The 16,373-nt window shown below is 39.7% G+C and overlaps 1 protein-coding gene across 3 annotated transcripts in view; it reads right to left on the reverse strand.

Moving 5' to 3' along the window:
• ARIH2 (ariadne RBR E3 ubiquitin protein ligase 2) overlaps window positions 1-16,373 on the reverse strand; it is a 49,561-nt gene extending 33,188 nt beyond the window's left edge. Inside the window, exons 1-3 of one of the 3 annotated variants that reach the window (XM_058726994.1) lie at window positions 16,198-16,373; window positions 13,379-13,440; window positions 11,377-11,721 (exon numbers count right to left, since the gene is read on the reverse strand). In XM_058726994.1, coding sequence (XP_058582977.1) covers window positions 11,377-11,625 — 249 coding nt within the window. In that variant the 5' untranslated portion in view covers window positions 11,626-11,721; window positions 13,379-13,440; window positions 16,198-16,373. Of the gene's footprint in view, window positions 1-11,376; window positions 11,722-13,378; window positions 13,441-15,798; window positions 16,072-16,197 lie in introns of those variants that run through there. The other 2 variants (XM_058726995.1, XM_058726996.1) reach the window with 2 other exon arrangements.

Consider the following 16,373-nt stretch of genomic DNA (forward strand, 5'->3'; position numbering starts at 1 on the left):
CATTTACTTATACTTGTGCCATATATGTGTTTGCTTTATATTTGGCTTATAATTTTTTGCATGTAGTTTTTCTGCTTTGCATAGGGATTCTAGTTCCCTTGTCCCTTGTAAAGAGCCCTATGGTCTCTTTACCATATTCCAACTATCTTCCAGCTTTTTCATTTTATCTATTGCTTGAAATCTACCCATTCTTATTCTCGAATAAATTTTTCTTGGATCCCACCAAAACTGTTCAAATTTGGGCTGACTGCTTTCCAGGGTTGTTGTATAAGTAACATGAAAATTTTCATTGGACAACTGGGTTATTAGTTCAACCATTTCTTGAATTCTTTACTTTCCTCTTTTTGATTTTCATCTGCAAGTAACCGCTTCAGAAAAGGTACAAGGAAAGGAAATTTTGGGAGTCCTCGCACTTCTGAAAACAAGCTTATTTTGCAATGACAGAACTCTAGGTTCAAAACGATTTTCCCTCAGGACTTGGAAGGAAGACTGCTGTTCCACTGCCTTCTGGTTGTCATAGTTGTTGATGACATATCCAATTCCCATTTTTTTTCAGAAGACCCAGTGTATCTTCATGGAAACTTTCAGGTTTTCTATCTATTCTTTTCTGAAACTTCATAGTGACAATTGTAGCAGGTGGGCCTTTATCCTTCTGGGCAAAGGGTAGACCCTTTCAATAGGCTCCTCTCTGTAGATTCTGGGTATTTTTTTCTTATACTTTGAAATATCCCTTCTTTTAATTTTTTGTCCTCATTTTCCAGAAATTCTGGTAGATGATAGATCTCTGGATTGATCCTCCATGTCTCTTTTTTTCTGCATACAATTTTTGCCTGTATTTTGGCTTTATATTGAGATTTTTCTCTTGATTTTATCTTCTGATCTACGGAATATATTTTAACTTGGCAAACCTGTAATTCATCTCCACAAGCTTTTTTATTTCGACAGTTTCTTCCAGATGGCATCTCTGATTGTTTCATGGATGCCACATCTTCTTGAATATCCTGGAGAATACTAAATAGTGCACTTTTATAAACAAGCAAAATCATCTACTGGTCTGCTTCACCTAAGGTCAATTTTCCTGCTTCTCTTCTATTTTGCATGTTTTTCTCAAATGTCTGGTGATCCTTGGTTAGCTATTCACGGTAAAAAATGAAAGGTTGCCAGAAAAAGGAATGAAGTTGTGATACATGCTACAACTTGGACGAACCTCTAAAACATCATGCTAAGTGAAAGCAACCAGACACAAAAGGTCACATATTGCATGATCCCATTTATATGACACATACAGAATAGGTCAATCCATAGAAACAAAAAGCAGATTAGTGGTTGCTGAGGGCTGGGGGGAGAAAATAACTACTTAATGGATACCAAGTTTCCTTCTGGGTAATGAAAATGTTTCAGAAGTAGAGATTATGGTTGCACACTGTGAATGTACTAAAAGTCACTGAATTTGAATTTGAATGGTTAATTTTAGGGGTACCTGGGTGGTTCAGTTAAGCATCTGACTCTTGATTTCAGCTCAGATCACATCTGAGTTTGTGAGTTCAAGCCCCACTCTGTTAGTGCGGAACCTGCTTGGGATTCTCTCTCCCCCTCTCTGCCCCTCCCCCACTCATGTTTTCTTAAAATTAAAATAAAATAACATAAGATAAAATGAAATGAAATATAAAATGGTTAATTTTATATGAATATTAAATTTAAAAAGGGGGGTGGTCAGGAAAGCAAATCCTAATTCTGTGTACACAGACAGAATGTGTCAACTGACAGGCTTTTCTTTAAGAGGCTTAATCAGAGGCAGCTAATACACAAGACTCAAGAACCTCCAAACTGACCAATAAGGTCATCCAACCTCACATTCTTTTTTTTTTTTTTTTTTTAATTTTTTTTTCAACATTTTTTTTTTTTTTTTTTTTTTTTATTTATTTGGGACAGAGAGAGACAGAGCATGAACGGGGGAGGGGCAGAGAGAGAGGGAGACACAGAATCGGAAACAGGCTCCAGGCTCCGAGCCATCAGCCCAGAGCCTGACGCGGGGCTCGAACTCACGGGCCGCGAGATCGTGACCTGGCTGAAGTCGGACGCTTAACCGACTGCGCCACCCAGGCGCCCCCAACCTCACATTCTAAGGGCCCTATTTCTCCCCAGGTTATTCTATTTCTTAAAAATAGGCAGATTATTTTGTCCTGAAACCAAGTGGGGGCAGGGCTGACTATCCTACACAGAAACTTTTAATTAATTAATCCCCTCATTCCCAGCTCACTTATCTCTTCCAGCCTTTGTCAGTCAAATGAGAGCCCACAGTCTCTTCAAAGATCTGCTGGACAAATTGGCTCCTGTGTGCAATGTCCCCACATACCACCCCTCAACCTGTTCTCTTTGTTATGAGTTTATAACATGAATATGCCTTTACTTTCATTTTCCTGATATTTCAAAAGAGAAAAACACCCCTAAATTTACATCATGCTCTTCATAATCCTTCTCCCTTCCCCCCCAACTCTATAGGCAACCACTGATTTACTTTCCTTCACAACTGAGTTTGCATTTTCTAAAACTTTATATGATCAGAATCATAAAATATTTACTCTTTTTACCCCCTGGGTTCCCTCATGCAGCATACATTTTTGGGATTTATCAATGATGAACCATTCACTCTTTTTATACCGCAGAGAAGAAGTATGTTGTTCTATGGGAATGCCACTATTTGTTCATTCATCTGTTTGTGGATATTTGAGTTGTTTCCAGTTTTTGGCTACTGCACATAAAACTGCTACAGACATTTGAATACCAAACAAACAAAAACAAACGGAGGGGGTACAAAGGTATGTGAGGGCAGTGAGCCATCTTGCAGCAGAAGCCAATGTTAAAACACTGGCAAAAAAGATGACATAGTCTACGTCATAAAATTGAAAACTTTTAAAACATTCACATTGTGTTTATGATTGCAGATATTATTAGTCATTTTTGTAGCTACTCATTATCAACATGGAGATAAGAACACACTTTTATCTTGATAACTGATGGCATAAGAAGTACATTTAGACATCAAAAATATTACAGGTAACCTATCCAACTTGCCAGTATAGTTGGGTGTCTTTACCCTACTCCCACTCTAGTTATGAAATCAGTACACTCTGAACACTGGACACATCCTTTCAGCAGCCAAAGAAAGGACACAACTCTTGCCTCATCACTTCAATAACCTGAATTGTTTCACAGTTTTTTTGTACTTCCACATGAATTCTCCACATCAATATAATATGTAATACCTCACTTTGTGTCTGAAGATTCTGTTTTATTACACCTGCATGAAGTTCAGGCTTTTGAATCAGAACTGACAGAACTAATTCTGAGATGCACCCCAAGCTGGGAACCATACATCTACTAGGTATATATGATCTCTGCTTAGAATTCACCTGGCTTCATGGAAGTCCTCTAACAAGCATGCCTTCTATCTACCAATGGGAGCACACAGAAGTAGAACTTTGGGGTTAAATCCTCAACTTTTGCATTTATTGACCTGCTTAGACAGTCAGATCAACAACAAGCAACTCTCAAAGAATTTAAGCCCTGGCTTACAATTTCTAATCACCATAAGTACATAGCAAGAAACGTGCACACAGTGGTAGAGAGACAGGATATCCAATTCTGCCTGGGGATCAAGGAGGGTTTCGTGGGAGAAGGGAGTCAAGGGTAAATTCTCAGCTTCCAGCTTGGTGGATGGTGGTATCATCAATTAAGACAGAGAATCCAGGAAGCTAAGTTTGATGGCATTAAAGTTAATTAAAGTTATTTCTTGTAAAAGAAGGCAAGGCTATCTACCGACTCTGGAAAATGATGGTGAGAGCCTAAAATAACGGATAAAAGAAATGAGAGTGAGTAGAGCGTGTACCAGGAAAGAAACTGCTAGTGAAAAAGAGCAACTTTCCCAGATAGAGACCACTCTTTGTTCATGATTATAAGAACAGCTCTGTTCTCTTAAAATCTCCAAACCAACTTTTGTTCGTCCTCCCTGTATTTTTCTCTATTTATGGTTGATAACTTGTGGTTTTCACAGTAAAACCATTTCATATGTATACAGGTTTGTGACAGTTCAAAGAAAAGGGAACAAAACATAAGCTTCAAATCTGACAATTCATGTCAATTTGAGTAATCAAGCCACAGGGCAGACACATTTTAGGAAGAGCAAGATGAAAAGCTTCCTGTATCTCACTCTGTACCTTTCTCAAATCTTTCCTACAGGTCTTCCCTCTTTTGGGCAGAGAAATCTAATCATTCAAATTTTTCCTAGAGCAGTAGGGGCAAAGACAAAATTTTTAAAGCTGGCGGGGGGCTGGGGGTGGGACAAAGCACAAGTAAGGAGATACCCCAATAATAAGAACCCTAAAATCAACTAAGCACTTCATTAAGTAGTGCTGTCAATGCAGGCCCAAGACTAAACACTGCAGTCAAACAGAAAGGTAGGAATAACAGGCTATATTCCCCTACATTCTTTCCTGGTCCCAATTCAAAATTCATTTTGTGTTATTTTTACTTTTCTTATCAGTGGGCTCCTGGAGAAGAGAACCAGAGGTTCTGGATGAAGGCAAAAGAATCCAAAGTACATGATCTAACTACCACACGCATACTCAGAGGCATCATCAGCAATATGTCACCCAGAACCTTCCTCAATGTGGCTTTTACCCTATGACTCAAAACACACAATCCTAAGAATATGTTCTGAGGAACCATAGCAAATATGTGAAAGTAACATTCCCATTTTTCTGCGCTTGCCCTGCCTCCACCATGACATCTGTTTGAACATTCATGTTCGAATATTCACGTGCCAGGCACTTTATGTGCATTATCTCATTTAATACTGTGAAGGAGGTATTATCATTATTTTACAGACGAGAAAACTGAAGCTTAAAGATGTTGAGGAACTTGCCCAAGGTCACATTATATTAAATGGCAGAAAAGGGAACGGAGCCCAACCATCTGACCACCAGCCCAGGCTTTTGCCAAGGCCCAACAGACACAAAGGCCACATTCACAAAAATGTTCACAGCAGTATAACCAGTTCACAAGAACTGTCACACATATAAGTATTCACCTAAATGCCCATCAGGGAAAGTCTGAGCAAATTATGGCTCAATATGATGGTGTGATATTTACCCATTAAAAGTAATTTATGAGGATGAAGTAAAAACAAGGGGAAATACTTAAAATACAGGCATACCTCATTTTATTGTCCTTCGCAGATACTGCATTTTTTACAAATTGAAGGTTTGTGGCAACCATGGGTCAGGCAAGTCTGTCGGCACCATTTTTCCAACAGTATTTGCTCACTTCGTGTCTCTGTGTCACTTTTTGGTAACTCTTGCAGTATTTTAAACTTTTTCATTATTATTATATTTGTTATGGTGATCTGTGATTACAACTTGCTGAAAACTCAGGTATAGCATTTTTTAGCCATAAAATACTTAATTAAGGTTTTTACATGTTTTATAGACATAACGCTATTGCACTTTATAGTACAGTGTACACATAACTTTTATATGCGCTGGGAAACCACAAAACTCATTTGACTTGCTCTGTTGTGATGTTTGCTTTATTGCAGCAGTCTGGAACCAAACCTGCAATATCTGAGGCATGCCTGTATACAAGAAAAGAGCAGAAGAATATCATTCCAGTGCCTGGCAGATAGTAAGTGCTCAATAAATATTGGTTGAATGAATGAACTGAAAACACAGTAATTAATTACACATGAATACGGACAAGGTCTGAAGGATACTAAGCATGGAAGAAAACTTTTATTATAGGTTAATGGAATTACGAAGGATATTTTTTCTTAAATACTGTAGTAACACCTCAACAATATAAGGTTAAATATAAATAAATAAATAGTTCAGGATTAGAACACAAGTGTGGTGTTAAAATCACCCCTTGATTACACATGGTTGCTATGACAGTGTGAAAGCACAAGAAAAAGACTAGAATGAAAGCTGGCCTTGAATCTGATTAAAGGCTTCTCTTCTGGAAGACGGTGAACCTGCTGTACGTGGTGCCAGGTGCACAGTGAGGACACAAAGTCAATGATGATAATAACCTTTCTAAACTGGCAAGATGGACAATTGTAGCACTAGTTGTACTTAGGCAATTCTCAGTGTCACTCTGGACATTTCTCATCACCCTTTTAAAATAAATTTATACATCAGTAAAACACACATCAGACTTCCACACTAAAGCATCATGAAGTATGTCAACACGCCCACTAATAACCAACTATTTGAAACACAGGAATTGAATCTAGATTCTATTGAGATGCAGGCATGCAAACAAACCTGACATCAGGTCATAAAAATAGAAATCAGATGGCTGCTCAGCACACACTCAGTGTTACCAAGCCCAGCTTGAGGATACTTTCCCCTGAGAAGTAATAAAAAAACAATTACCATTAACTAATATGTAAATAAAAATAAAATGGTCCAAAATCCAGCTATATCAGGATACTAAAAAGCTGATTAAGTAAAATGAAAGTCTTTTTTTAGATATACAAAAACTTGATGCCACTTAAGAGAAAGGTTAAATATAAGGTATTTTGTGTTAAGAACATCAACTGCTCATGTTACAAGTGAGAAATGCGTAGAAACCAGGTTGTTTTGAACACGAGACTATAAAGACTTCTGCACTTGGGAGTCAGAAGCCCTGAAAACCAATTATGATTCATCCACAAAAGGGAAAAATGATCCAGAAGAATCCTAAGAGATTTTCCAGCCACATTTTGCTGAATATCTAACACTAGATTTTAAAACAAATTCAAGAGTGGCAGAATAAAGATTTCTACATAACATTTTCCCAGCTCCACTGCAGTTAGTACAGCAATTCATAAAGTAAGAACTGTAGTAAAAACACTCACAACCAGCCTATTTCTCCAATCCCATCCGGGGAACGAACACCAGGCTTAAGAAGTAAATAGTGCAGTCCAGCACTGAAGAAGTTTAAAAATTCTGTGCCTTTCCTCCAAATAGTAAAGACACCTCAGGCTGCATTTATGATCCTCCATGTGTTATTCTCTTTTACCTATAGTTCTTAGTCTCCCACTCTAGCGCAGAAGGTAACTTTTCCACCCATTTCATTGACCCATGGAGCTTGGACTTGTGTTACCTGCACTGCCCTTCTACTCCACTTTCAAGGTTCTCCAGTCACAAGTTCAGACAGCTCATTGTTGCTCCATAGACTAGATCTAGCCCAAAGTGACTATTTCTTCTCCCTTCTTATGCAATTGGGTGGGGCCTTGAACAACATAACAACACTTGTCTCCCGCCCACACCCCTAATGTGCTACTGAGAGAAGGAGCGCACCATGCATGAGATTCCCCTGGCCCATCACCAATGAAAGCCAGCCTAGACTGTCTGGGGTTCTCCCATGGCTGAGCTCCTTCCTGAGCAGCCAACAGCAAATGCCTCAGGATTTTCACAGAACAGTACTAACAGGATTCACTGAATGACAAAATTCCTCTTGGCTAACTAGTGCACATTTTGCAATAAAAATGTCTGTTACTACTAGAAAAGACCTCTCTCATCTATAACAATAACAATCAAGTAATCTTTGTGTGAGTTTCATATAAAAATAAATACAGTGTTTTAAAAAGTTAACTGTTTTCCTTAAACACTCATACCTACGTAACTGACTACAAATATTTGTCAAAGATTTTTCCTCTCCTACAACATAGTACCTCACCTGGCAATCATCTAATCTCTAATGACTACAGTGGACACTTGGAACATGGGCTTGAACTGGGCAAAACCACTTACATGCAAATTTTTTACACTACAGTACTATAAATGTCTTTTCCCTATGATTTTCTTAGTAACATTCTCTTTTCTCTAGCTTACTTTATTGTAAGAATACAGTACACAATACACATAACATACAAAACATGTGTTGACTGTTTATGTCACTGGTAAGGCTTCCAGTCAACAGTAAACTATTAGTATTAAGATTGGGGGAGTCAAAGTTATATATCGATTTTTGGCAGTGTGGGGGTTGGCATCCCTAATCCCTGCATTGTTCAAGGGTCAACTGTATTCTATCTGTAAGATGACAGCTCATTCTAAAAACAATGCTTCTAGTTTTGCTATTATTTGAACACCAGTATCTGCCCCCCCCCCCCCCCATAACAGATAAGCATTTTCTCTGTTGTCTATCCTTAGCCCTTAATCTGATTTCCTGGGAAGTTTCCTTTCTCAATTAATGATCTTATTCATGGATCTGTCTCACAACACATATAGGAAGTTACCCTGACACCAGGGGCCCTCATGACACCAAAAGCCCAGACTGGAATTTTAATATTTAAGAGAGGTCAAATCTCAAAAGGCAATAATAAAGTTACTTTTATGCTGAAGAATGGCTCATCCATTGGCAACTAACAATACACAACAAAGTAAAATAAACACAAGTATCAGTGAAAAAGTCAAGCCAGTCCTCAAACTTGGCTTTCAATCACAGACAACTGTTCATATGGCAGAGTTTTAAACCACATACGTGTCATATTTTCTACTAGTCAAACACCTAAATCAATAAAATAATTAAGTATCTCAATATGTCATGGAGTTGTGCAAACACCATGATCAATGGGGAACACCAGCAGTGATTTGGATGATCACCACTGAGCTCCACTCTCTGATACACATGCAACAGGGGAGCTAGAATAGCAAAAGCAGCAATAAACACCATTCTGTAAATGAAGCACTTAAATTATCCCCTCCTGCCTCATGATATATTATATAGAAAAATAAAATATCACAAAAATAAAAACATTAGTTTTTAGCCAGTCTGAAAAAGAAAGATTGTGTGTGATTTCCTCTTTACTCTTAATTTAGCTGTTTTTGCCTAGCCTCTTTGGTCAAATTCCCAAACTACTTAAAACACCACTAAGTCCCTTTATATGTAGCCAAGCCACCAAAAGAACCCAGACCCTTGCTGCCCAGCCCCAGAAAGAAAATGGGCTATTAACATGCTCCTCAGTGAGGTCTAGGGAGGGGGGAAAAAATCTGTCTTCTACCGAGATCTAAATTTTCATGGGCTATTTTCTTCTTTGCCCCATTTTCTCTTTAACCCTTTCCTTGTGTTTCAACATTCTTCCATCTTTTTTTACTCCTTCATCTCTACACCAAGTACTTTTTGCTTCTTCTTTTCATGATCTTTAACTTTGTTTTCCTTAAAAACTCATACCTACATAATCGACTACAAATATTTGTCAGAGATTTTTCCTCTCCTATAATACCTTACCTGGCAATCTAATCTCTAATGACTATAGTTGACACTTGAACAACATGGCCATAATGCCTTTTCATGACAACAGAGAAGGATGTACAGTAGGGGACTAGGGAATCTAGCTCATACCAACAGCATCAGCTATTGTCATCAACAGTTGACAAAACCCACAGTATCCAAGAAATCACAGTATCCAAGAAATTATTCAACACCTACTATGGATGAAACACTGAGACAGGAATGATGGGGAAGAAAAGGAATAAAGCAGTTTCTGCCCTCTAAGAAGTGACAATCTAGTTGGAGAGATCATGCAAAAATATGCAAAAAGGTTAAACAAGATAAAACAGTCAGAAGACTGCAGTATGTGCTCTAATATAAATGGGTTGTGATGTTTGGGCCCTGAGACCAAAGGAGAGTACAACCACTATGTTGTAGGGGTCTCAAGAAGGCTTGCTCAGGAAAAGTATAAGCTAGACTGAAGGACCTCTGAGGGTATAAAAAGTGAAGAAGGAAAGGGAGGGCTTTCTCTGAGAGGAAGACTTTCCAGGGGGCTGACCCTGTATCAGCTTAATAAGAAGAAAGAATGTAAAATGGTAAATGTTACATGTATTTTACCACAATTTAAAAAAAAAGGAGGACACGTGCCTGGGTCCCTCACCTGTCTCCAAAAGGGTAGGAAAATCAGCACAGATTGCTTGACAAACAAAATTCTTATGCATAGATGGAACATCCTGATGCACTTAGTCAACTGATAATCTCCAGCACATAGCCACACACCTGATGATACCTTTTCTATTTAAATGCCAACACTGTGTATAACCTAACAATATGGTTAAAGAAACGAGTTGATCAGATAGAGAGAGGTGTGCATTGTGAGGAAGAGACCTGATGCTTCTTTTTCTACCAGGGAAATGTCCTCTGGAAACAGAGGTCCCAGCAGCTTTGCTAAAGTTATGGTGTAGAAATCCCAAATCCAGATGTTCCAATGGGTCTCCATTCTTCAGAGCTTTCTGCTGAGCACAAGAAGTCTCCAATCCTTCCAAAAGTGAGTCACAAAAAAAGTTTTAGATTTCAACTTCCAACTAGCTGGTAATAAAGCCCTGACTATAAATCCAAGATATTAGTTAGCCTTTGCTGACTACCTGGAAAAAAAAAAAAATCCCTAAACTAGTAGATAAAGCAGCTTTTACAAAAATAACACAGCACATCTTAGTTACTTCCATTTAAATACCAACAATTATTTGGTTGAAATCATGCCAATGTGTCCTTGACCTTCAATTTGAGCAGAAAACAAGATCCATATAACAGTTTCTGAAGGAAGGTCAGCGAAAACAATGAAATAAGAGAAATGTCCCCACTTTCACATAATGGCCAACATTAGAAGAGAAAGAAAACATGCTGGGAAATTGTCTAAATGACATAAAGATATTCATAGCACACAGTGTTCTATGTGAGTGTACTATGTACTAGTCTAATATTACATAGCACAAAATGTGCATGGTAAGAACAATAACTGGCCTGGGGCGCAAGATTGAAAAGCATGCTAGTTTAAGTGTTAAAAATAAGATTCTTGCTGGAATAACCAACTCTTTAAATTTTCCATATAAAACCCCAAAATCAGTGAAACACAAGCTAAAATTTCTTTCAACATGAGACATTAGTTTATGATGCAACGGAGCTCAATTAGCACAGAGGCACTGATTATTCAGGGCATACCCTGGGTACCTCTCAAGACATTTGCCAGTCATTCATACATGGTCATGTAGAGGATGACAATCCTGAGGCTAATCATATCTTACCTCATAAAGTTTCATAAAACTCACTTTCTGAAACCAGTGTTAATCTATGCAATTCCGCTTCAATGTACTTCCAGTCTATCCCGAATCCACCCCACCCTTCCTTTTTAATTCTTAGTAATTTGGGAATTTGAGGACCTTAGATACACATATATTAGAAAACAAAGTGAAGCATCAAATGTGTCCAACTAATGCAGCATACACCTAAATTTGGTTTCACTACAGGGCCATTCATTTGATCAATACAGAGGAGACATCAGTTAGCAACAGCTCATATTTAGATTTAACTGGGGGCATTACACCTGGAATTGACAATACTGCTCACCTTTAGGACAGAGGCTAAGCTGGTCATGTGCTCATTGAGGGCACCCTCGGATTCCTTGTAGGTCAAGCAGGTGAACTGGTACTCCTCAGGATCAAAGGCATCGGCCCCCTGCTGCTCAACATCACTGGCTACTCCCACGTAATAGTCCTCTATGTCCCCAGGGTCTTCATCCTCTTCTTCTTCCTCACAATTTGGGTCATAGTCCTCTTCATTGCTGTCAGACCCCTGGCTATTCATGTCCACAGACATCTTAGCATCCAGCCAAGTTGCAGATCAGGAAAGCAGTTTTTTTCCCCTCCCCCCAAACTTTACCACTTTCTCAAATGCATTAGTGTTTTTTGTCTTCTAAGGAAGGAAAAGAAAAAAATAAGTGTTACTTTCACTATAAGTTATAACAGTAACCATTCAAAAATCAAAATGTCATAGGCTGGCCCTACCCCCCATCATGGCCTATTCCAACTCTGGTCTCATACAGGAAACTTCACCATCATCTCCCTGCCCAAGCTTATTGAAGGGAAACTCTTTCCTTGAAGGGCAGAAGCAGCTAATGATGGTAACTTCACAAGAAGGGCCTCACATGGAAAAGTAAATAAGGAAGGCCATCTGCTCTATGTCAAGGGGTCAAATTCCCATGGATTTATCCTTCTTGTGGGAGTCCTTAAGAAAGAGGCACTGGGCGCCTAGATGGCTCAGTCAGTTGGGCATCTGACTCTTGATTTCAGCTCAGGTCATGATCTCATGGTTTGTGAGATCAAGCCCCACACTGAGCTCTGTGCTGACAGCGAGGAAGCTGCTTGGGATTCCCTCTGTCCCTCGCTCTCTCTCAAAATAAACAAACTTAAAAAAAAAAAAAGGCACATCTCCACAGGTGAAGCAACCTAAAGGCTGAACTACCAAAGTTTAAAATCTCTTTGCCAATTACACCCCACTAACCGGTGACACATAAAGTACACAAATGACATAGTTCCTTCCCACTGTAATGTCTAGGAAAAAAATACCACTGTTCCAGACATTGCTCTCAGATATCTGAAAAACAGGTGCATAGTTAGTTAAGAAAAAATAAAAGGCACAAAGCTCTTCAACATCCTCCTCTAGTCTGCAGAGTTACAGTTTTAAAGGATTCTACTGATCCTTTCTTTTTTTTTTTTTTAAGTAATTTCTACACCCAGTGTGGGGCATGAACTCACAACCCTGAGATCAAGAGTCACATGCTCCACTGACTAAGCCAGCGAGGCACCCCTCTGATTCTTTAAAAGGGGTACTTTGAGGCAAAGAAATTGATCCAATAGTGAAGGAAAACTACAAATTGAAGGAAAACTACGCATATTCTGTCTTGACCGAATGAAGGGTAGGAAAAACCAAAATCTATTTAAGATGAAGAAAAAGAGTTCAAATGGAACAAGTTATTAAAAAAAAACCTCAGAGGTCAAAGTGTTACTCAATTACAAATGAAAAGAGAATACTAGTTGAGAAAGCAAAACAATCACAAGTCCTAACTTCACCTCAGAGAAGATTTTGGTAAAAACCCATTAACTTTTCTGCGTAAGTACCGTTCCAAGTGATCATCTGCAAGAAACAGTATTAAACAGTGATTTAAATCTAAAAACTAATAGGACTTTAAAATGCAAGAGCATCTGGATTGAATGGTATGTAAATAACTTCCATAACCAAATCTGGATTAAATGCAAAAGTATATATGAAGTCTATCAGACCATAAATAAGACAAAGATAAAAATTAAAACACATTAAAATGAACGTGTACTGACTCTGTAACCAGTCTAAAGGACTACAGAGCCACCTTTTAATGATATTATAAAAATAGCAGGGAATTGAAGTTTGACATGCTAACCATAAATGCCCAATTTTTTTTTTAATCACATTAATAAAAGGGAATTTGCAGTTTGACTTCTAACAAATTGTTTGGTGTAGAATGACCTAATTACAAATAAACTATGGTATTTTTCCTTTAGAAAAAAAAAGTTAATCTTTAAATTAAAAATACCTGTAATTCTTGAAGATCTTTCAAGATGTCACCCCAAATATTCTATGTCATATAACTTCCATCTAAAATGAAAAGACACAACTCTATTTACATTTTTTAAGTTGGCACCCTGGTTTTGCAAATTTATTTTTTTTTTTTAAAGCAAAGACATTTAAAAGGATATGCAGCAAGAGACCAGAGTAACTATGAAATTATTTTCTTGTAAGTCCCACAGAAACCTGTATGTCATTATACTGAAAAGAGTTACATGGCCTTCTAAAAAAAGTATTCAAAGTAAACAGCTGATAATAATTTAACCTGGAGTACTGGTGATGTAAATAGATACCCAATCCCTCTCCTCAGTTTGGAAACCCACCACCTTGCTCCTATGGCTCAGATTTCCTAAATTACTAGCACAATTTCAATCCTAAAGGTTACACAGAAGTTAGCAAAGTAAACTGCAACTGGCTTAAAATGAGACTTAGTATAAAGTCACTTCCATGGTGATAATCTAATACAGAATATCGCCAATATTTCAGACCTCCCTTTACTCATGAAAGTTACTGTGAAATAAAAAGTGTCCCCAATAGGATGTCAAGTAGGCTATATTAACATCCATTTGCTGCCTCTCTTCTGACATGCTCAAAGGCCATCCGACCTTCTCAGATACAGATCTCACTATCCAAAACTAAGTACTACTACGTGCTTACTCAATAAGAAATCTTATGTCTATTTCTTTATCCTTTAGGATTTCCTAGAAAACCAGAATTTATAACTTCAAAAAAATACTTCTAACACAGGTAAATATAAACTAAATGAAAATTAAAGTCCAATGATTATGTAAAATTATTTCTAAAATAGAAAACTGGGGCACCTGGGTGGCTCAGTCGGTTAAGTGCTGACCGGCTCAGATCATGGTCTCATGGTTCATGAGTTTGAGCCCGGTAAGGCTCTGTGCTGACAGCTCGGGGCTTGAAGCCTGTGTCAGGTTCTGTGTCTCCCTCTCTCTCTGCCCCCCCCCCCCCAATTGTGCTCTGCCTGTCTCTCAAAAATTAATAAACATTAAAAACAATTTTTTTAATAGAGAACTGATTTTTTAAATATCTTTTAACCTGTATTTTTATGCAAGATACTGCTTCTTGGGCGAATAAACTCTATAAATATTGTTCCCATCTACAAAATTTCACTACCAATATTAGTTCTCATTTAATGACAGCCAATTTCAGGTTTGACTCATTCCCACTAAATCTTCACAATCCTACAAGGTGACTATCATCCACTTCTTACAAATGAGGAAGCTACAGTTCAAAAAAGTTAAGTAACTTGTCCAGATCACACTGCTGCAACCAGTATTACCCAGAGACAATACTTCCACAAGATTCATGACCTATGAGGATTCATAAATCTCCATCACCCTCCCAGAAAACCTAATACTATCTACCTGCAGAATCACAACAAAAGGCCATGCTTTCCACTTTCTCTGGATTTCTCCCCAGGATTGGAGCTTAGAGGTTTGCCCATAGGCTTCTCACCAACTAAATATTCAAGAAGCAGGGTAAACTTTCAGACTCCCCTCCAAAAAAGAGAAAGCCATTTCACACTTAGTAGGTGTTCTAGGCTTAGATTTAAACACTTAATCTTTTCAAAGTTAAAATATCCCTAATTCTACTTAAAAGAGTGCTGACATTGCTCAAAGGGTCCAGAATGTTATTGTCTTATTAACAGAACTGATGACAACGCTTTAACTTCCTTTAGATGTTAGCTATTATCCCTACACCCTAGACAGAGGAGTAATAGAAATTACTTCTCCTCCAGAGCCAAAGTCACGTGTTCAAAAGACGTGACACCCTCCCTGGGCTAAAGGATCCAAACTGAAGACTTCTCTCTCAGTTTAAAGTTGACAAGAACAAAACACTTTTTGGCGAGTCCGACGATGTTTACTCCAGACATAATATTTGGCTCTGAATGGTCATTTACTAAGGTTAAATCTCCAAAGAAAACTACTTAGCACTTTTAAAATATGAACCAGCAACTTAGTTTCAAAACCCTACACTACACCATCCTAAGATGGTTGGCACTAGCCCCATGTGGTTATTAAAATTTAATTTAAAAATTAAATAAAACCTAAAAGTTGGGTTTTCAGTAGCACTAGCCACAAGTCAAATGCTCAACAGCCACGTGTGGCTAGGGACTATCCTACTTAGCAGCAGAAGTATAGAATATGTCCATTGTGGCAGAAAGTTCTACGGGACAGAGCAACAATCAGTACAGAGGTGAAGTCATTCGAAAACACGGCTGCCTCTCCCGCGGCTAGCACAGCAGCGTCCGGCGAGACCGCAGCTCAGCTCTTGGGCCGAATGTCGGTACCGAGGCGCCGGGACAGCCTCGAGGACACGGAGCCCACGCGCCAGTGGTCCCTTCGCAGGCGGGCGTTAACTAACCGTGCGAATGGCACTGCGAAGGCTCCGAAAGATGACTGGAGTTGGAAGCCCCAGAGGCGGCGCGTTTCCCCGGCGCGCCCGGTAGGGAGGGCCCAGATGCGCCGGCGCCAGTCGGTCAGAGGCGCTGGCCTCCCACCTCTCCACCAGCTGAGAAGACGGCGGGAGGAGAAAAAACTGAGAGACGCCAGGCGCCCGCCCGCCCCGGCCGTAGCCTTCAGCCGCCCCTCCGCGGGCGGCGCTGGGAGCTGAGACGGTGAACCGGCGGCCGGGGGGCACGGGGGCCTCGCGGACGGCGACGAAGGCGGAGCCCCGGCCGGGCCAGGGAGGCGCGCGGAGAGCCCACCCCCCCTCCCCGGCGCGCCGGGGTAAACAAGGCCGCGACCTGCGCCGCACACTTACCGGGAGCCGCAGTCCGCGGCCGCTGAGCCCGGGCAGGCCAGACCGGGTCTGGCCGGGCCAGACGGATCGGACACTGTAGCAGAAGCGGCAGCGGAGGCGACGGGCCGACGCCGGTCAAGGCCCGCGCTCCTTCCTCCCGCGGAGCCGTCCCCGCAGCTCCGGAAGTGCTCAGTACG

This window comes from Neofelis nebulosa, chromosome 4, assembly GCF_028018385.1.
Source record: "Neofelis nebulosa isolate mNeoNeb1 chromosome 4, mNeoNeb1.pri, whole genome shotgun sequence".
NCBI lineage: Eukaryota > Metazoa > Chordata > Mammalia > Carnivora > Felidae > Neofelis > Neofelis nebulosa.